We start from the raw sequence: 20,900 nt of genomic DNA on the forward strand, positions 1-20,900 counted from the left end.
GGGAGCTTGGGACCATTTGATTTGGACTGTGGGGCAGAGAACTCAGCCCTTTCTGGGCGTGTGAATCACCTGGGAAATGGACCCCTGAAAATGTCTGTGTGGTATTATCTTGATTACATTAATTGATGTGAGAAGAATCCCCTTAACTGTAGGCAGTATCATTCCTTAAACAAGGGATCTTTGGTTGTATATATAAAGAAATGTTAATATCCCAGGTCTGAACATCACCTTGGACTGAGGTTACAAGTAGGCCATTCATATCAGGCTGCTCCTCACAACCCCCACCTATTCAGATCTGGCTTTCTCCCCAGCCCTTGAGCCATTCTGCCTCTCTCTTTCTTTCTTCCATTTCCTCACCCAGTACTGGCTCACCACAATGGTGCCCGACTGCCTGGCGCCATTGAGTCACAGGTGGCACTGAGTCTTTCCCACTCAGCTGAAAGGCACTGTGTAGAACTGTTGCTTTTCTTCTCTCACATGTCGGGGCCTAGAAACCACGGGTAGTGCTTGGCATGATGGTGTCTGACGGCCCAGTACCAGAGCCATCTCTGTCCTCTGCAAGCTCAGGCCTGCAAAGTGCTGTGAGGTTCAAGTAGTATATGTTGTATGTGTGTTGAATAATGTGTGTTGTATTGAGTGTTCTGGATTGTGTGTCCTTTTCTGTGTTCTGAGCAATTTTTGCCAAAATTCCTTCCATTGGGTTGATATAAACAACATCTAACCCTGTTTCCTGCAGTCCCAATGACAAATGACAGTGTGACTCCACCAAAGTTCACTTTGCAGAACCAAGGAGTTTGTTAGTCCCACTTACGGAACAGAGGGTGAGGGGTTGGGGTTACATTCAGGAGCACAGATGACTTTAAATCAGCCACACTGGAAGGACTACACCCAGTATGCATGAAGACTCCCCCACATGTCTGTACAGATGGAGTCCTCTCCTCTCATCTTTACGCAACTATATACTCTAGGCATGGCAAGAGGTCAGGGGCCACCCGAAATTAGGGCAGGATTGCGTTGAACTATTTGGGGGTTTGTTGAATGCTTAGGTGAGGTTCCCATAACCCTCCCCAACTGCTTCCTAAAAGAGAGTATCAACATTAACCATGCCAGGCTGTGCAGATCTTTGGAGAGCAGTCCCAGCTGGACGACTGAAGATGGCATCAGTTTGTCTGGGAGACTAGTACAATGACCAACTTTCCTCTCCTTCCTCTGCTTCTTGCTACTGCAAGGGAGGCTTGCCTTAGGGAGTGTTTAAGAAAAACACCCTGCTTGTCACTATGCAGCAGGAGGATATGGCCATGCCCTCACTATCTGTGCTCCAGTGAGGGTCCTTGTCTTTCTGTCCTATGCAGACAGAACCCTTGATCAAGTCAGAAGTGTGATGTGAACATTCAGCCAGGTACCCTTTTTATGCATACATGATCCAAGCTGGGAATATTCAGATGTACAGTTGGGAATATCCAGATGCACAGTTGGGGATATCCAGATTCATGATGCACTGCTGGTAATATCCAGATGCACAGCTGGGAATATCCAGATGCACAGCTGGGAATATCCAGATGCACAGGATATGAAGGAAACTTTCTAGTCAGTTAACAAAGGCAGAACATAGCTTGGGTGTGGTATAGTCTGGGTGGACCCCAAGGCTGGAAACTATACAAGCCTCTCTTTTGTACTGAGGAGATCCTCAGGAAGGATACTGAGGGTCTGGAGGGGCAGGCAGGAGCTCAGAGTAGAAAGAGAGCCTGGGACAGGGAGAAGGTGCTTGGAGTTGCTCTCATCTCTAAGACCTGTGGGGAGCTCTTCCAGCTAGGAGAGCCTGACCTTGCAATCTTGTGAGAACACAGAGTCTAGGAAGTTGACGTTAGAGTATAGCTTGGCAGATGCAATTGCTGGAGGAACATCACCCGCTCCTAGTGTTTCTTTGTTCATGTGGGAAGCCTCAATGCCCCCTCCACATCTGGGAACTCGGAGTCACTTCAAGAATGAACAGTCATTACTGTTCATTAACGGGAGATAGGATACAGCACCTGTGGTGTTGGGAGCAGGAACAGAGAGCAGAATGTCTGGGAGAATCCCTGAGCTATGAGGACAGGTGAGTCTGTTGTAATGGATCCCTGATTGATAAAAAGGGGCCACTGTCCCCAGTGGCAGGGCCATCAGGACAGCTTTTCTGTGGGATGATTTGTTTCTGTGTGAAGACTTTGGTTTACAGAAGCATGAGCTACAGACTATGTGTGACAGGAGTCTGCGGGCTCCTGTCCCTGTCCATCTGGGGCCTAAGCAAAAACATCACTGCCTCAGACTGCCTGAGATTCAGGTCGTCATGGAAACCGGGTAGACTGTGGGCAGACAAGCAAAAGAGGGATTTCTTCTGCCCCCTCCCCCATCTCTGCCATCTCTGTGCCAAGATAAATGACTCCACCTGTGCTCTGCCAAAGAGAGCAGTGCAACTGACTCAGACTGTCCCTCTAAGAGCATCAGGTGTCCCCACCGTTTTAACCCTGGGCAGGCTACACAATGCTGTCACTGTGTGAGATGCAGTAGATACTGTTTTTGCAGCCAGGGATGCCCGATAGAAGGCTTTGCACCCCAAAGCCAGGAACTCCTGAGAGAAGGCCTTGTACCCCAAAGCTCTCCGGGCCTGGGCTTTTCAAGCAGTCGTCTGTCCTTCTCAGCCACTACAGACTACCTCTTACCCAGATGTCTGCCCAAAGTACGGCTCCTGCCAGGGTCTCTGTGGTCAGAGCTCCCACTGTGTGGAGGCAGGAAGAGAGCCTGCATCTGCTCCTGTTGTCCAGATCTTGGGAAAGGCCTGGGTAGCAATCTGTTCTGGGTAAAATTTTACTTTCCCCTCCCCTGACCTCATCTTAACTACTTACTACAATGGTCCACAGAAAAGCCTGAATTTTTCTGGAACAGGCAAACTGCAGCTGTGGCTGGAAGCTCTCTGAAGGCTGTGAACCTAACGCCAAGCTCGTTGGCTGCATCCTGCTTGGGTGTGAGGGTCTCTGCTACTGTTTCCTCCTCCTTCAGGAATAGGCCCCAGGGCTGGGACGGTGGCACAGAGGACAATGGTTGCTGCTATAACATGAGGCCCTGAGTTTGAATCACTAGAAGCCATGATAAAAGCCAGCAGTAGCTGCACACATGCCTGTCATTCCAGCTCTGATCATGTCACAGGTTAGATACTGGAGGTTGTCTTGGATTTCCTGGATCCCAGCAAGGCTTTAGTTTCAGTGAGTGACCCTACATCAATCAGTTGTAGAGTAACTGAGGAGGACAGCCATTGCTGTCTTCTGACCCCTGCATGTGTGCACCCTCTGAAGAAGTGTTGGCGGAGACCTAGGTCCCTGGCTGTAATTTCATAAGTGCAATTTCCCTAGGCATGAGGGCAAAACTGGAGAATTCTGTGAAGGATCTGATACAGCCTTCCCAGGCATCTGAATCCTATGGGATGCTCTGGCTGCAGCTCACAGAGGGTGTTGCCATCAGGGTGAAAATAAACTTCCGTGGCCGACCTAGACTTATGGTATCTGCTGGGGACATGAGTACCTTAAATCTTTGTTAGTTGTTCTTTTGTTTTTACTTATGTTTTCAATTTTCAGTTCTGTGGATGGTATCTGGGGTCTGCTGCCTCTGCCCTCCTAGCTAGGCACCGTATCATCAGCCTAGGTCACATGATTAGTGTAGCTGATATCTATACAGGGTCCCATCATGAGGCAAATACCTTGCAGTCACAAGACTACCTCAGCTACCCAGTGGCTGCTGGTCTCATGGTCACGTGCTAAGCTGTGTGTGGGCGTTGCGCAAGTCCTCTGCAAAGATGCTGAGACCTCAGAACCAAGATTGAGTATGCCCCACGCCCTAGCTGGGCCTGTTCACTGGACTCGGGCGGTCACATGACTCTTTCTGGCCCCTCCTATCTGAATCAGTATTCAAGCTAGGCATTTTCTGGGTTTGCTGTGGATTCACCTCCACCCACGGAAGACATTCTGAGCTCTTGCCCTTGCCCTCACTAAAGACAAAGGTGGGTCAGACTGTGGCTTAGACTCTCTATGTATCCAGGAAGCATTGCAGGCTGACTTCCCAAGCCGACTTTTCTGGTAGGAGGCCTACCAGCTACCCTCTGGGATTTACTCAGGGGAGGGCTTTCCGGGTAAACAAGTAGATGTTACCAAGCACAGGTAGTCTGAGGAGAGGGTTTTCCATAGAGGTGACGGGAGGTCGTTCTAAAGATGGCCAAACTTTTAAAAACCTGTCTCAGAACAAGGGGTTTGGAGTCTTCATGCGACCCTGGTCTCAGAAGAGGTCCTGTGTGCAGTCAGGCTCAACAAGGCAAAGGGGTAGTAGTGGAGAGGGAGATTGAGAATGAACACTAGCAGTGAGGGCTTAAAGACTGATGCTCAGCTCTGCAGGGCAGGACTTCTTAATCAGGGTAGGACCACCCTTTCCTTCCTTGTCCCCCTGACTGTGGTCATTGCCCTGCCAAATTTTCTGCCTGTTCTGCAGTGAGATGCTCATCCTCTGCCACTCTCTGACCCTGTTACTCTCAAGGATTCTGGAGGCTTCCAACCAGTAGTTGATTTTGGGGCAAGGAAGGGGGCTTCTTTTCCCCCCGCAGCCTCTCTCCTTGTTGCTGCTATGTCCTGGCTTCTTTTCTCACCCAGCTTCCTGAGCTCTTACTCAGGGATGTGCATTGTTCTGGAAGAAGAAAGTGATCAGAGAAGGGAAGGGAGTGTGAAGGAAAAGGAGAGATGGAGCTTTTGTAAAGGTTGAGATTTCAATGAGCTTGTCAACATGAGGACAAAGTAGATACTCTGAATTCCTTAATTTGAAAGTCTTTAGATTTCAAGAGGGTAGTTGGAGGAGGGGTATTCACCTTCTTGTGTTCATGAACTTCGTAGGCCAGCAACACACTGAGATTTCCAGACAGAAAGTGGTAGTGTAAAGAGACACACAGACGAAATCTCAAGGATGCCCTGGGTCCATAGTGCAGGGAGTAGTGAATGAGTAAACCCGAGTAAGCAGCAACATGGTGCCTTCATGCCTGGGCTTGAAAACTGGGCTTTCCAGGTGGCTGAAGAATGATGTCACATTTTGTATGAAAGAGAACTTAACTAGTCCATTTTTCTCCCACTAGTCCATTTCTAAGCTTCCTCTGAGACCACAAAGACCAAGAGACAAGAAAGATGGGCTCCATTGAAAAGAAGCAGGGGACCTTCAGATATACAGGTAAAGACACTTCCACCATGCGTTTTTGGCGCTTGTAGTATGCTCATGGCAACATGTAGCTCTCAAGTGTCCTCGAGCTCCTGGGAATGGATTCCCTTACAAAAAGCCCCTGTTGTATTAATGTTCCCTGAACATATTTTGAGTTGGGGGGAGTATAATCTTCTACCTCTTTAATTCTTGATTGCAGTTTACTAAGGACGGTATGATATGTGTATAATACTGGAATTTTTCTTCTTGTCACTCGTTTGATATTTTATCTTCTCATCAGTCAAAGATTTTGCCCACTTGAATCTTGTCAGTTCTTTTTTCTTCACAGATCACTCCAGTTTATAGGCATAATTCTAGAATTGTTGGGTGAAAATTCATTGTATCATTTGTAAGACATTCCAAAGAGTCTTTTCCATGAGCAAATGAAATACCCCACCATTGAAAGCAGGGTACCACTGATGTGCCAGGCAGTGCCTCTCACCAACTCCAAGTAACTCATGACTTTTCCACACGATCTAACTACTGAAAGGCTGCCCTTCTCGAATAACAAGCATTGCCGTAACTTGTCCTGTTAAGTTCCTCACTCAGCCTCAGAAAAATCCAGAGACACTGTTCTTTCCATTTACAGAGGGGTCTGAGTCTTTGCACCCCTCAAGCCCCAGTGGCTCATTTCTCACTGTTCCCATAAGTTCCAAGCCAGTGCAAACCCTTCCCATGGCAGTGGCTGTCTGGGCGTGAAGAATTCTTACTGAAGTGAAATAGGGACCTAAACGAATGGAGCAGACACTACACCAGGATCATTCACTGTGCCACTGGAAAAGAAAACCCCAGAGGGTCTTACAGCACACTATCATAAATAGCACCCCCTCAACTCACTGCAGTTTAGAGAGGGATAGTGTCATGGCCCTGCTAAAGCCCTGGCAGACAGAAAAAGTCTATGGTACAGAGTTTGTACCGCAGGTAGGGACTAATGGGAGCACTTGGCTAGCAGCAGCACTGACTAGCCCAAATAGATTAAGGATTTGCCAGAAGTCTTCTAAGTCCTGGATGGCAGTACCGTGATTTGAGTTCAGCTTGGTTATTGTCTTTTATAATCCCTTGTTCATCACTTGCTGCTTCATAAAATGTGAGTGTACTTTTATGGCGTGAAGACATGTCCACCCCCACACACACTTATTCATCTGACACCAGAAACCTTGACTTGAATAGTCATGATGACATCCTTTCCAAACAAGGACACTGACAAGCCAACAGTCTTTTGTGAATAAGGGAATGTGTTGGATGCATGACTTGTCATTGTAGGGGGCAGCCCCCTGGAGTCGGTACAGGACACACCCAGACACCAGGTTCTCAGCACACAAAGAAAGATTTATTAAGCTCGAGGGGAAAGCAGAGAGGCAGAGGCTGCAAATGCAGACAGCAGCAGCAAGCAGTAACCAGCAAGCAGGTGTTTTTTGCAGGAGTGAGTTTTTAAGGAGAAAAGGGGGCAGTTTGTGCCACGGTGAGTTGGCAAGTCTTGATTGGACATGTTACCCAAATAATGAATTTTGACTGTTGAACCTTGATGTTTTGTCTCAGGAAGGAGTCAGTAACCAAATGAGGGAATAGACCTTGGGGCTAGCATTAAGAATTCAGCCTAACGGGTTTTAGCAAGGGACAGGGAAAGGTGAAGGGCAAAACTTGTCCACACCAAGTTTGCCAAGCTTGAGGCTGTGTTGGTCATTCTCTGGCCTCCTAGAGAGCCTTTGAGTCATTGTGTTCAAATATACACCTTACTAGGGAAAATATCTAGTGGAACAGAAAAAACTTTCTCAGTGGATCTTTTCCTTTAGTAAACAAAATATGCTGGGTGTCAGTGTTAGAGAAAAATGGTGATACTAAAATGTCTGGCAACCTGGGTGGCTACAATCGGAGGGCACTAGAAGATCACTATGGGAGTAAAGTGGCTTTCCTGCTGGCAGTCACTGACAAGCTTGGAAATGTCGGATTGTATGAGAGCTACTGATTATTTGAACGTGTTAACTGGACTCATGTGTCTAAGGGGGCAAGTGAATTTAAGATCAATTGCAAACTGAACCCTGTGACCCTTGACCCTGATTCTTGGCTGAGAATGATGGGTCTAAAATAGATAATGCAGAGGGGCAAAGGCATGCTCAAACAGCGAAGCACATACACATAGGAAGCCACTTGTGTAGTTGGACACAAGGCCTGAAGAAGAGAAGGAAAGGATGATTGTCATGACTGAGCCAGGAAAGAAGACAGGCAATAAATCAGCTATCCAGGACTGAGCTGTGGTGAAAAGACTAGTCTCTGCAAATTGAAAAAACAGATGAATTTCTGTAAGCCGACAACAGGCTCTGAGAGCAACTCCTCTGCCATCATATGTGACACTTAATAGTGACTAATAGTAGATACCTTTAGAGTTAGAAAAGAGACAAAAGTGACTCATAGGAAGCCAGCTGCATGAAGCAGTGCTAACCTTAGTGCACTAAGCTAAGTGTGGTGCACAGGGAATCTTATGCACTTTGCATGCATACATGCATACATGCACCTTACAGTTCAAAAGGGTCCACCAACTTGTCCAAGGCAGCTCTCTTCACTTGTTTTAAAACACTTGGTTCCCACATCAACAGGTGTGACTGTCACAAAACTGTGTCTTTCCTCTGCTGCATGAAGTCTCTCCAGGAAATGAGAATTTTTACCATCCGTGGAGAAAGAGTTCAGCCACTACAGAAATGCTTGATGGGAGGTGGGGAGGGAGGGCAGTAGAGCATTTGGTGGCGTACAGAGATCTGAATCTACCATTTTGTTGGATGAAACCTTCTAGGATAATCACTCAGCATACTGGAGCTGAATATTCATGATCCAAAAGGGGGCCTTGGGTACAATTCTCGTCGGACTTCAGTGTGCCCTACACCAAGCAGTTGTTGTGGTCATAGCTCAAGTGTTGGGTTCTCTTATCTCTGTGTTCTCCTGCTACTGCAGCAGAGGAGCTTGTCCTTCACAGCCAGGCAGCACTGTAGGAAGAATTCCAGAATGGCACAGGCAGGAGCTTAGGAACATTTGAGGTACCCTGAAAGAGGCTCACTGTTCCTTTTGTGTTGGAGGAAAAGCTACTGCATAGCAAAGTCTGAAGGTAAGTAGACTAGCTGATGTGCCAAATATTTTTAATTTTTCAATTCGTTTTTTGTTGCATGCCTGTGTGCCTGACTGCCTGCTGTGTGCATACCAGGTGCTTGCAGATTGCATCAGAGGCCAGAAGAGGGTGCCAGAATCCGCAGAAGTGGTCTGACCTACACCATAGCCCAAGTACACTTATGTTCATCACGAATCCCGCTCTACTGATTTTAAAAGGGTCCAAAGGGCCCCTTCTTCTTGCAAGCTGTCTGCTGTGGCTGTGCCAGGAGTTTTTTCCACTGGGTGTTTTTGTGATTTGCCCTTTGGGGAAAATAGGCACTTTACTCACCCACCCATGGGGCCACCCCCATGGTGCAGCATGTGGCACACTGACCACTGATGTGTTTTCTAACTTTCATCCTTTCCCATTTCAGAATACAAAGGTGGTGACAGCCGTGTTCTTCTAGGAAGAAAGAGAGACCAGGTCTTCTTCCTGGGTTATACTGATAAAAGGAAAGGTCATTATGAGCACCCTGGGCGTGTATTTCTGCCTTCAAAATTTCAGGGTGATGGTGGAAATGTGGAGATGCGAGATGTTCTCTGGGACCCCTCTGTAAGATAGTAAGTGACCAGGCAGCCCAGTTAGTTGTTAGCAGCCCCTGGGCCTGTGCAAGTCTTTCACCACCTCTGCCCCTGTGGTCTTCTCTCCCTGGGAAACTAGAGATCCAGTGCTCCATATAAGAGGGATGGTGGCTGAGCAATACTAATGGTACCTTTGCTACCAGTGAGGGGAATGAGGATTCATGCATGAATTTCTTAGCATTTCTCAGCACTTCCTTATCCTTCCATAGCACACCTTATGCTATGCGACATAAGAACAGAGAGGACCAGCATATGGAGGACCAAATCCATATGACAGTGTGGAAAGATGGCAAATCTCAAAACAAAGAAGTGAGGGAGCATGCAGAAGATGGAATGCTGAGGAACTGGTTCAAGGTCACGGTGAGTTTCTTGGTGACCACTGCTGGGGTATGTCTGCGTTCCTCTGAGATTCCATGGTGTCTCTCTTCTGTCTTGTTCCTTGTTTGCAAATTTAGATCCTGTGTGGCAGAAAGACTGATAAGACACAGATAATGAAATCAGTCCACAGCCTCTGCAGCGTGCCCTTCACCGCAGTGGATGTAAGAGGGGATGGTGAAGCCAACTAGGATGGCTTGGGGGATTGAGCAGGAGGCCAGGTTCAGCAGGGGTCAGTGGCCTCTTAACACTTTCACTTCTTTCCCCTCTCCCAAGTTCCATTGTGACAAACACCGGGTCCGGTTCTTTGTCCAGGATGCTAGCACTGCCTGTGCATTGAAGGATGTTAGCTACAAGATGTATGATGAGGACAGTCAGAAGGTGTGTGCTGGAGGCATTCTCTGTACCCAGCCCTGGCATGGGCCCTAGGCTGGGAGTGTCATCTTCAGGATTAGAGTTTCGGGTGCTGACTCTATCTCTCCTCCCTACAGATCCCTATTTTTGTCAATCCCTCGGATGTACCCTACTCTGTTCTGAATAGGTTCACTGGAGAACAAATGGTGCAGCTAAAGGTACAGCAGTCTGAAGGCAGTGCATGTGTTCACTTCCCAGACCCAGCTTTCCTTCCCCTCAGTCCCTGAAGGTCCCAACACCAAGACCCTCAATACTACAGAGCCACAGAGCCACCCTCTCCATCTGTGTCTCTGCAGCTGGCCCTGAGGAAAAGATATGATGCTTCCCAACGTGCTCTAAACCTCCAAAAGCTCCACTCTGACCCAGGTAGTGCTGGCAGCAGTCACTGCAGGCCATGGGTCAACCTAGGAAGAAGACGTACATGTGGTAGCAGTGGAGGGGTCTTTGCTGGGGCTGGTTCAGATGGACCCCTCTCCATCCTCTGATTCCTCTCCCTCCTCTTCCTGAAGAGTTGGTGCACCATGGCATAGACATGATTCTGAACCGAAGAAGCTGCATGGCTGCCACCCTTCAGATCATCCAAGAGGATTTCCCTGAGGTGTTGATGTTTGGCGGGAGGGCCAGAAGGATGGGGTGCAGGGAAAATGTGTCTCTGAGGCTCTCAACAGTAACAGTCACTCTAACTCTTGCTCCCCAAAGCTGATCTCCTTGAACTTGAGCAACAACAAACTGTTCCGGTTAGATAGCCTGTTTGATGTGCTAGAGAAAGCACCCCAAGTCAAGATCCTGAACCTCTCCTCAAACGAGGTGAGCAGATGAGATTGGGGTTGAGGATAGGTAGCAGTGCAGACTGTATTAACATGAGGCAGACAGAGTGACCCATGAGTGGGAACAGGGAGACACGGGTCCTGAACTGCAGATGGCTGCCTTTGCCTGGGACAACTTTACCAATCCTCTTCCATTTATCTCAGCTAAGAACAGCATGGGAGTTGGAGAAGATGAAGGGGCTGAAGCTGAAAATGCTTTGGCTAGAAGGGAACCCTTTGTGCAGCACCTTCACAGACAATTCTGACTACATAAGGTACATCGTGGTTGCGGCCACTTTCCCCTTCATAGATCCTGTTGTCTCCTGGTGGCCTGAGACACCCTCTGTGGGAGGAGGCAGGCCCGGGCCTCTGGAAGGACCACAGGTAAGCCCTCTCCCCTGTCTCTGTACTCAGCGATGCTCACAGGACTCCTTGATTCTGTTCTGCATGCCCTGTCTCACCTAGTGTGGGCAGTGTTTCCCTTGTGTGAGTTTTCCACCTCCTCCAGAAGACCCTGCCTTGCCTCATCTCAACAGCAGCAGGCCTCCTCTCCAGTCCTGAGAGGAGCCTCCAGGTCCTGCTCCTGAATGGACCCCTCTTCTGTCCCAGGCTACCCTAGAGGTTGTCCTGCCCCAGACTGAGGGGCTGGGTGATGCGGCCGTGGACATCACTTCCTCTGGACTACTGCTGGGATCTCTGCCTTCCTTGGGGGAAACCTGGGTTCTCTGAATCCAGGAGTGGGCCATGACTGGGGAGCTGAAAGCTTCCTGGAGCAGGAAAGGGAGGCAGAATGCAGAAGGGGTTGAGGAGACAGAAGGACTGGCCTCCCTGATGCCTCCACCCCTCCCTTCTTCCTTCCCTGCCTGTACCCTTGCACCAACCTACCTTGATCATCCTATGTAGCATATAAGAGAAGCCTTGGATAGCCTAAGACAAGCAATTTGAGTCCTTGGATAAGACCATAGCCCTTCTAATCTATGCTGAGGTGGGGACTTACCCATTATTTCTTCAGCTTCTGGAAAATGGTTCCTGCCTCCAAGGAGACTCTTAGTCCCCAGCTCACTGAGGAAATACTATGGGCCCCCATGTCTGACTCAGTAGTGGGCATTCTTTTGTTCCTGCTTTGGATCCCTAGGCTAGCCAGGCACAAGTGAAGGAAATGGCAGCAGCAAGGGAGCCCCCTTTCTGTCCTTCTACCCAGGCTCCACTACACCAGGCAAGACAGAGTATCTCTCACTCCCTTTGCATTGCTTCCTCTGTCTTCTTTGCCTCTCCTCTTCCATGTGTCTTCCACATCTCCATTTCTCCCCCCCCACTCCTTCTCTGTCACCATCACCAACCCCCACCCACCATCTCCTTCCCACATCCTGACTCCTGCCTCCTTCACCTTCATCTCTCAGCATCCCAGAGAATCCTAGACACCTTTCCAGTGGCAGGACCTCAAGATACAGTCCTGCTCCTTTAAAGGCCTTCAGTAGATCTTTCTGACACAGGAAAGGGAGTCAGGGAGAGGACAGAAGCCCTGAAGACTGGGCTTCCTATCTGGTTCCTTGTGGCCCTGGAGAAGGGGGCCAGTGCAGTGTGGGTGGAAGATACCCAGGGATTGGGTATCAGGGAAGGGGCCAGAAGAGACCTACAGGGAGAATCAATGATGGGGTGGAGGCAGTGGGGAAGTCCTGCCCAAATGTTATCTGTTAATCACTTCTGTGGCCTTTTCTTTCTGAACAGTGCTGTCTTGGACTGTTTCCCAGAGTTGTCTCACCTGGTATGTTCCTGTCTTCACCATTGCCTCCTCTTCCTCATACAATTGACCCCCACTTTTAATCCCAGCCCCTTTATATCTTGCCTAGATGTGTTTGCCTGGGACATCCATGCATTTTCAACAGCATGGATTCCATGAAAAATAATCTGAATGCTGTCCCAAATTATGCACACAAAGCACCCCCCAGAAACACTCCTGCAAAGCACATATGTGTGTGATAGCAATTTACAGTATCCCATAATACAGTGCCCTCCAAGATGTCACAGCCCAAGGATTTCCTGACCATTTTACACGTAGTCTCTGGGTCAAGGTCCCTTGGATCTCTTGGTCCCCATGGATATCCAATGCTATGCCGCTGTTGTGTGTTCCAAGCGTCCTCCTTGTCTTCTCAGGATGGCAGGAAGTTGCCACTTTCAAGTGTAATGGACCCTGAAAAACCTCAGTTCATGAAGCTCTGCAAGGTGAGGAAAAAGGACATTTATGGTGTTGCAGTGGCTCTCTCAGGAGTCGCAGCATCTGAAATGGCTTTGTATTTTAGGAAAGCTTTAAGAGTTCTGAGGCCATAAAGAATCAAGTACAGCAATTCCTGCAGGAGTAAGTGCACATGGAAACTTGACGATGGAAGGGAAGGAGTTGGCTAGGCTGGGCCACCTTAGCACTGGTCTGCTCAGAGACCTCTTCAGGTCACCTTTGGTGCCCAGGTAAAAGAAATAGCTCATTCCAGCCACCTCCACATCCCACAGATATTACTTGATCTACGACTATGGAGAGCGACAGGGTCTCCTCAGAGTTTACCATGACCAGGCCTGCTTCTCCCTGACAATTCCCTTCAACCCCAGTGATCCAGATATGTGAGTATTACAGCTCATGTTCTGTCCTGGAGCAATGTGACTCCACCTCCCACTGCCCCACCAAGTTTAGAAACAACTGACCCCCAGGAAGCATGTGCACTGTCCCAACTGCCAACTCTTGTTCCTTTTTTCTGTTAGGAGTGGCTTGTGTGGGTACTTCAAGAATGACATGGACATGAAGAATCCCAAGGAGTTCTGTAAGTGTATCATGAGAAAGACCTGGCAGACTGCAGGAACTGGGCATGTGAAGGGGGTAATCATAGAGACCATAGACCAGGGTGTAATAGACAATGGACCAGGGTGTAATAGACAAATCCCTGATCTTTGCTTCCTCCTCCTCTATTAGACCATCAGAGGCAGTTGCTGAAGTACACAAAACAAGACATTGTGGACTTCCTCAGGGCGCTACCCAAAACCCTGCATGCCTTGAGTTCTTTCCAGGTGGACATGTGTTTTCAGAAGGTGAGCATCAGCTTCGGCCTTGGGGCAGGTCCCTAGGTGGTTAGAAATTTATGCAGTGCCCTGAGCCTGTGCCTTCTTCCCTTTCAGGATACGATGCTCTGCTTCTCCGTTAGTGGGTTGTTCAAGGAAGGTGAGTGTCTACAGAATCCCCTCTCCAGACCCTTTTCACTTCCTGCCCTGGATGTGCATCCCTGAGAACACCCCAGCTCCCCCAAATGCATGTCTTTCCGTCCTGTCCTCCCTTGTGTTCTGACCACAGCACCCTCCCACAGACCATCCTGATCTGACCGAGGGCTGTGCCTGTCTGTCCCACAGCCCCTGGGTGAGGGAGGGCACGGGAGCTGTGGGGTTTGTGACTCTCAATCCAGATCCTGACTCTGCCTTTGGGTCAGTTGCTTAATCTCTGCATTTCTACATTTGCTAATTGCACTTATTAAGCTCCCCTTCCCCCTTAATGTGAAACAGACCAAGTGAACATTGGAAGACATGTTTCACAGGAGGCCCTTCAATGGACGTGGATTCACTCCCCTTGTTGCCCGCCCCCATCCCCCTTCCCAGCAAAGACCCCTGAATCTAAGCCAATAGGTGACTGGTCCTGGGCACTTTCAGCATAAGATTCTGACTGGGGAACATCCTGTGAGGGTGTAAAACATGTGTAATTCTAAGGATGCTTTATTGTTTTCTTGTCCTCAAAGTGGAAGGCAGCTCTCAGGGATGCATCCGTGCCTTCATGCGCACCTTTATTGCTACACTTGACAGGAGGAGTTCAAAGTACGTACAGTTTTGTGAGTGGAACACCCACCCCAGCTAGAGGCCAGAAGCAACATAGTGAGGTGGTACCATCCTCTGTGCATAGTCTCATAGTCTTGGTAATATTGGAAGGCCAAGAGGTAGATCAAAGGCTCAGAGTAGCCTAGCAGTTAAGAGAAGGGGCTTCGGGGTTGGAATATCAGTTTTCTTTTGGACCCTCAGTCACTGTCACCGTGACCCAATTAACTGATTGCAGGAGACCCTGGTTCTTGATCTGAAAGTGGAAAGGAGGGGAACCAGGTACTTTTTCTAGGGTGTAGGCTAACTGTGTGGTGTTTAAATCTCCAAACCCAATGTAGCTGGTAGACAATCTTTTGGAGGAGGTGGATGTGGTGTTCTCTGTGCAGCAGGCAAGGACTAGATTAGGCAGGTCAAATGGGCACATGGGAGGAATCCAGTTTCTGAGTAGCAGTGAGGAAAGAAGACCCTGTGTGGGGCAGTGGCGGATTGTGTGTCTGTCCAGTTGTCTCAGAGACTGATTTTCCTCCAGCCTGTGCATTGTGAATGACCAACTTTTTCTGAGGAATCCAAGCCCTGATGAGATCCACGGTGACTTTGCCATACCCTTGTCCACATCATGCTCCACCTTCAAGCCCGTCCTCTCTCAAGAGCAGCAAAGGATGGTGTGGGCGTTCTCCAACCAGTCGGGGATGAAACTCGAGTGGTCTCAGAAGTGAGTACCTGCTATAAGTGTGCACAGGATGGAGCTGCACTGGGGCTAGAAACACATAAAAGTAAATAGTGAGATCTCAGACAACATATGAAAAAATGAACTGTGTCTATATTTTACTAATGCCCCTCAAACAAAAACCTAGGAGCGCACTAAAAAAGTGCCTTCATTTTGTAATAGAATATGTAAAGATTTTTGAACGATAGTCCATTCCTCAAATGGCATCCCATTCCACTTGGAAAATCCAAAGGAATTCATTATATTAAACCCCTAGAACTGCTCCACAGTGGCAGGATGTAAAATTAATATACAGAAATCAATTGTATTTCTATATACTTGCAACAAATAGCCAGTAGGACACAAATCCTTTTAGAATGGCAGTCAAAAGAATAAATCACTTTGAATCAAGTGTAACAAGAGAGGGAGTGGGAGAAATGCTGGTGGGTAGAATGGCTTGCTGGTCAAGTGTCAGGACCACAGCCCACGTTGTCTTATTTCCTCCACAAGTGCACCACTGTGCTCATGCATCTGCATTCACAGGACACGTATCTAGGTGTGCTCACCCCCCCACCCTGTGCACGCACACACAAATGCAGGCACAACACACACACACAGACAAACACAGTTCATACTCTCTGATGCCTGAGTAAGGTATCTAAAGATAAAAAATGGAAAACGATCCAAATAATGTGAAGAGAGTATCTACATTTGTGGGTACAACAGTATCAGTACTGTTCAGAGGATTCTTCACTTTCCTTGAAATCCCTCTCAAAGCACCAAATGGTTTCCTTGTAAAAATTGGCATAGAGGAGCTGTACAGTTGGTTTGGCATTTATGAGCACAGGGAACCTTTCCTGAGGACCCATGTTCAATTCCTACCACACAACATGTCTGTCACTCCAGTTGGATCCAGGTATCCAACACACTTTTATGGCTTCAGTGGGTACTTGTAGGCTAGTGGTGCACAGATATACATGCAGGCAAAACATCCATACACATACAATAACATCAAATTTAAACATTTTCAAATTGACATGGTGATCCCAAAGTACATGTAGAAATCCAGTGGACCTAAACTAACCCAAACAACTTTGAATGAAAATAACAAAGTTAAAAGAGGCACAGTTCCCAGTTTCAAAGCCAGATGCAAAGCTACATGAAATAACGTTATGTGGAGCTTGCATCCATGCCACAGATTAGGCATGTATAGAAGAAACTCCCACAATGATGGTCAGATGACTATTTATTACAAAGACTATCACACTATCATATTACCACAGAGACCAAGAGTATCTTTTCAACACACAACACTGAGAGAACAGGATGTTCAACTCAAAACAAGTGAACTTTGTCCCCCAGCACACACCCACACACCATATGAAAACACTGACCTTGTGTAGAGAGAGGATCCAGACTTAAGTGTTACTCCACCTATAGTGCCCAAGAAACAAAATACAGGTATAAACCTCCATGGCCTTGAATTAGATTGCCATGTATTGGTTATGACACCAAAAGCACAAGCAGCCAAAGTAACCCTGGCAAATGGGAGAGTTAGTGGCTGAGCTCCAGTAGTTAAGGAGTTTTCTTTTGCAGCAACAGAGTTGTTTGGGAATTAGTTTGGACTGTTGCAGAGTCTTGTGAATATACTAGAAATGACTGGGAGATGTGTACTTGAAATCGAAAACACCCTGAGATGTGCCATACATCTTAGTTTAAAAATTATGGGAGAGAATTTGTTTCGGAATCTCCATTTCTTATTTTTCTTGTGCTTCTCTGGAAGTGCACGGTGTGGGGTGTTGGTATTAAGCTTCACTATTCTTATGCTTATACTTTGAATTCTGCTGAGCATGAATTGTGACATTGTGGCTTCTACCAGGTCTTTCTCCATTACTAGGGTGCTAAATCAGACACACGTGCCCTAGCATAGGTTAAGTGGTGGCATCTGTGATCAGTGCATCTGTCCTGTGGTAGTAATGGAGGTCACCTGTCCTTCTCCCTCCTCAGGTGCCTTGAGGACAACAAGTGGGACTACACCAGAGCTGCTGAGGTCTTCACTATGCTCCAGGTGAGGTCTGGGAATCAAGTGAGTAACAGATGGCTGTCTCTGGAATCTTTAACAATATGGAGTCTAGGTGACCAGGGGATGGGACTCAGGGCACTGGGCTCTTCTGACATCCTGACTCCTTTGCTCCAGATTGAGAGCAAGATCCCAAAGGAATTCTTCAGACAGATGACTTAAAAGGAGCGAGCGCCTGGATGTCATCTCACTCTTGTACACACTCTCCTTTCCTTGTTTGTTCCTGAAGCTTTGCCCATGACTCCAGCTGTTAGCCTGGCTGACCACAAGGCCAGAGTTAACATGTAGGCCAAGTAACACAGCCACCCTGGGGGTCAATTAGTCTGTGTATTTTCCCAAAAGATGTCTGTTTTTTTCATAATAAAGAGTTACTTTGCATATTGTGTCCTGGATTCTTCCTTGCCTGTGGTAGCCATGAGTCAGAGGAGTCAGGACTGAAGGGCCCACACCTCCACTTTCACCACATTCATCCCTGGACATCCAGAAGCAGAGCCACAGAGCTTGCTTCCATGGACACTGAAAAAATCCTCACGGCAAAAGACACTTGCTACTTCCTGTGATTAGCCTTTGGGGACCATGAAATGTGCCACATAACTCTACCTGGAGGCTCGCAGAAGCATCTCTGTCACCTGGTTCAGCCATGACTTCCCAAAGGGTGCCTCCTGGCCAGTGGGCCTGTGAAAGAAGGAGAATGGTGAGAAGTCACACATTTTACTTCTTCTGTGTGACCATTTGGGGTACTATCACAGTTTGGGCCAGGAGCACATGATTTGTACACAGGTAGGTGGCAAGTGGTCCTGTTCCCAGTTCACCCCATGCTTCCATATGTCTTCCTACCTCCTCCCACTCTGGATGTTGCTGTGCAAGAAGTGGGGAGAGTACTGAAACTAGAAAAGGAGGCACATTTTTGGGCCAGAGAGAAACCTGGTACAAGGGAAATTCCCAGGAATCCACAAGAATGACCCCGGCTAAGGCTCCTAGCAGTAGTGGAGAGGGAACTAAGACAAATAAATTAGTTTAATTTAAAACAAGTGTCACACCAATCAGCCCCTGCTGGGGATCAGGAAGTTCAGGCTGTCTGTGGAAGCAGTGCTCACAGAGAGGCTTAGGGTGCTCCATGCTGGGGGAGGGGTGGCTTTAAGACATTGGTTGTCACTAAGAGAAAGCAAACAAAAAACAGCAGATACACTCTCTCACTTTTTGGGGAATTCTGTGGACATTTCAACAGAAAGTATCCATTCCATATTTCAGGTAAGTGTTGAGAAATCTTCAAAATTTCTTTACTAAATCATAAAACATGTTTAAGGGGTCAGAGTGTTTTCTGAGGTTATAGTTTAACACAAATGTAAATACCACATTCTTTTATGAAATTCTCAAAAACTGTGTCCCTGTTGGAGTGGGTGTGACTTTGTTGGAGGAAATGTGTCACTAGGGGCAGGCTTTGAGGACTCAGATGCTCAAGCCTGACCAGTGTGTAAAGTCTCTTCCTGCTGCCTGTGCATCCAGATGTAGAGCTCTCAGCTTCCTCTCAAACACCATGTCTGCCTCCATGCCACCATGCTTCCCACCATGACGATAATGGACTAAACCTCTGAAACTGTAAGCCAGCCCTAATTAAATGTTTTCCTATATAAGAGTTGCCATGTCACTGGTGTCTCTTTACAGCAATAGAAAAACCTAAACACAAAAACTAATGTTAAATTTAAAAAACACTTTATGCTCCAATACATTTAAAACTCCAAAGTTTCTTCTATATCTCAAGCTAAACCCTTCATCACTATAAAACTAAAACAAACAAAAACTGCTTACAGGCAACATGCAATTACATGGAGTATACTTTCCACTGTTATGGACAATCATGGGGACATAGCAAAATAAAATGGAACAAATCAACATGAAAACACACAAGACAAACACACAAGACAAACACACAAATCTTGTTGCTCTATTTCTAGCCTTTAAATTTTTAGAAGAGGCTTAGGTAATCCTGATTCCACAGATTTTACTATGATAGCACATGTAACCTCTTTCTCAGATTTACATGTCACTATGTGTGTAGCCTTATTCAGCTGGCATGGTTTCATCATGGCCTTTCCAAACTGCTGAAATCTTCATGACTGTTAATTCACTTCCACATTCAAACTCCTTGGAACGACCTCTGAAGGTCTTTCAGGTACTCCAACTATGCTGGCTAGTTTTATTTCAACTAGACATAAGCTAATGTCATTTGGGGGGAAGAAAGTTTAATGGAGAAAAAAACCTCCAAATTGTTGGCATGAAGGAAGTCTGTATGCAATTTTCTTTTTGATGATTTATGTGGGGGACCCAGCTCCGATGGAGATTCTATCCATGATGAGATTGTCTTGGATAGTAAAATAAAGACTGGCCCAGCCACTGGAGAGCCAGCCAATAAGCAGTGCTTCTTCATGGTCACTACATCAGTTCTGGCCTTTGTTCCTGCACTGAATTCTCTGAATGATGGAGTACAAGCTTTCAGAAGAAGTAAACCCTTTCTTCCACAAGTTTCTTCTGGTTGTGAGGGAAGTGAAGACTCTCCATCCTGACGCTTAGTAACTCTCTCTTTACACTCATTGGGATCTCTCTGCCCTGTATGTTCTTTCTCGTTTAGCTGCTCCTCAGTACATGCAGAATTCTCTGTCATACTGCTAACTGGTTCAAGGGCAGATATTTTCTGCTGTCCTTTGTGTATGTGAGGTTGTACCTTCATTTTCCCAAGCCCTGGTGCAGCTCTGCTATAGCTGCAGCGGTGACTTCTGCTAGAGGGAAAGATCCTTTCAAAACTTTTAAACGCTAAAATTTTCTATACTTAGTTTTGCCTTATTTTAGCTCTCCTAGCTATTAAAATATACACAAGTAAACATATGATCATCTGACCAATAATTTTCTGTTCATATCTCTAATTATATACAATCCCATAATAATCTTGAAGGCAGTCGCCAACCTTTTTCCATATCTTTTCATCTGTGGTCCCCTCCAGGGACAAACATCTCCAATATAATCCAAGAAACTTTTTAAATCTTTCTTTTTTACCCTTGTTCCTTGTATCTTGACAGACTCCTTGAGTCCTTTAATAAACAGATCCTGTTTACTAAATGCCTGTCCCATGGTAAATCTTACCTCGCACCGCTGCATTACTCCTCCAGTCTGTCTCACAGGCCTGGAAAAGCAGTGTTGATCTCTCTACGGATCTGTCTCACCACCCGGTAGAGCCTTGGCGATCTCTGGGAGCTGGTGCTTCCCCTTCAGGCATGGTGGCTCAGTGAACTTGGGCAGGCCTGCCCCCTGAGTGCAGTGGTGATCCTGGGGTCCTTATGGTCTTCAAGCCTCACGTTGGGCGCCAATTTGCCCTGGCCAGCAGGGCACAACGGGGTTGAGCCCACAGGACCTGGAATGGTAGGACAAGAGATACAAGAAACTGACAGCAAGACAGGCTTTCTGATCAAGCTGTAAGGATTTATTTTCCTTAGGCGCATGATATAGTGGTTAGGGAGGGATTCAGGAGAGGTCATTTCCTGGTAACCAGACGGAGGAGTGTTCTTGGTCATGTACCAAGGAGTTTTCTTAGTCACAGACCACCACCGAGGATGAGCAGCAGGAATGGAGATGGAGATAAGAAGGATGTTAGTAGGGTAAAGGTCGCAGGATAAGGGCTTGCTAAATAACCTATCTG

The 20,900-nt window shown here is 47.2% G+C and overlaps 1 protein-coding gene across 1 annotated transcript; it reads left to right on the plus strand.

The window, feature by feature from the left end:
* Positions 1-7,105: 7,105 nt before the first annotated feature.
* LOC101838223 (nuclear RNA export factor 2) lies at positions 7,106-17,587 on the plus strand. The gene is made up of 21 exons (XM_040743769.1): positions 7,106-7,212; positions 8,764-8,961; positions 9,192-9,342; positions 9,438-9,521; positions 9,634-9,738; positions 9,849-9,929; positions 10,068-10,137; positions 10,281-10,369; positions 10,471-10,578; positions 10,743-10,852; positions 12,306-12,342; positions 12,732-12,800; positions 12,878-12,933; positions 13,083-13,190; positions 13,329-13,387; positions 13,537-13,652; positions 13,740-13,782; positions 14,348-14,423; positions 14,953-15,135; positions 17,137-17,197; positions 17,327-17,587. The coding sequence occupies exons 1-21, from the start codon at positions 7,106-7,108 to the stop codon at positions 17,369-17,371; spliced, it is 1,956 nt and encodes a 651-aa protein (XP_040599703.1). The 3' UTR covers positions 17,372-17,587.
* The last annotated feature ends 3,313 nt before the right edge of the window (positions 17,588-20,900 follow it).

The sequence above is a fragment of the Mesocricetus auratus genome, unplaced genomic scaffold (assembly GCF_017639785.1).
Source record: "Mesocricetus auratus isolate SY011 unplaced genomic scaffold, BCM_Maur_2.0 Super-Scaffold_100003, whole genome shotgun sequence".
Lineage (NCBI taxonomy): Eukaryota > Metazoa > Chordata > Mammalia > Rodentia > Cricetidae > Mesocricetus > Mesocricetus auratus.

Bases quoted from the DNA above. Each gene is read 5' to 3' on its own strand.
- LOC101838223 (XM_040743769.1), top strand. From the start codon at position 7,106: ATGTCTGGCAACCTGGGTGGCTACAATCGGAGGGCACTAGAAGATCAC. The intron at 12,801-12,877 runs GTGAGGAAAAAG...TTTGTATTTTAG, and splicing joins AGTTCATGAAGCTCTGCAAG to GAAAGCTTTAAGAGTTCTGA. The intron at 13,783-14,347 runs GTGAGTGTCTAC...TTGTCCTCAAAG, and splicing joins TAGTGGGTTGTTCAAGGAAG to TGGAAGGCAGCTCTCAGGGA.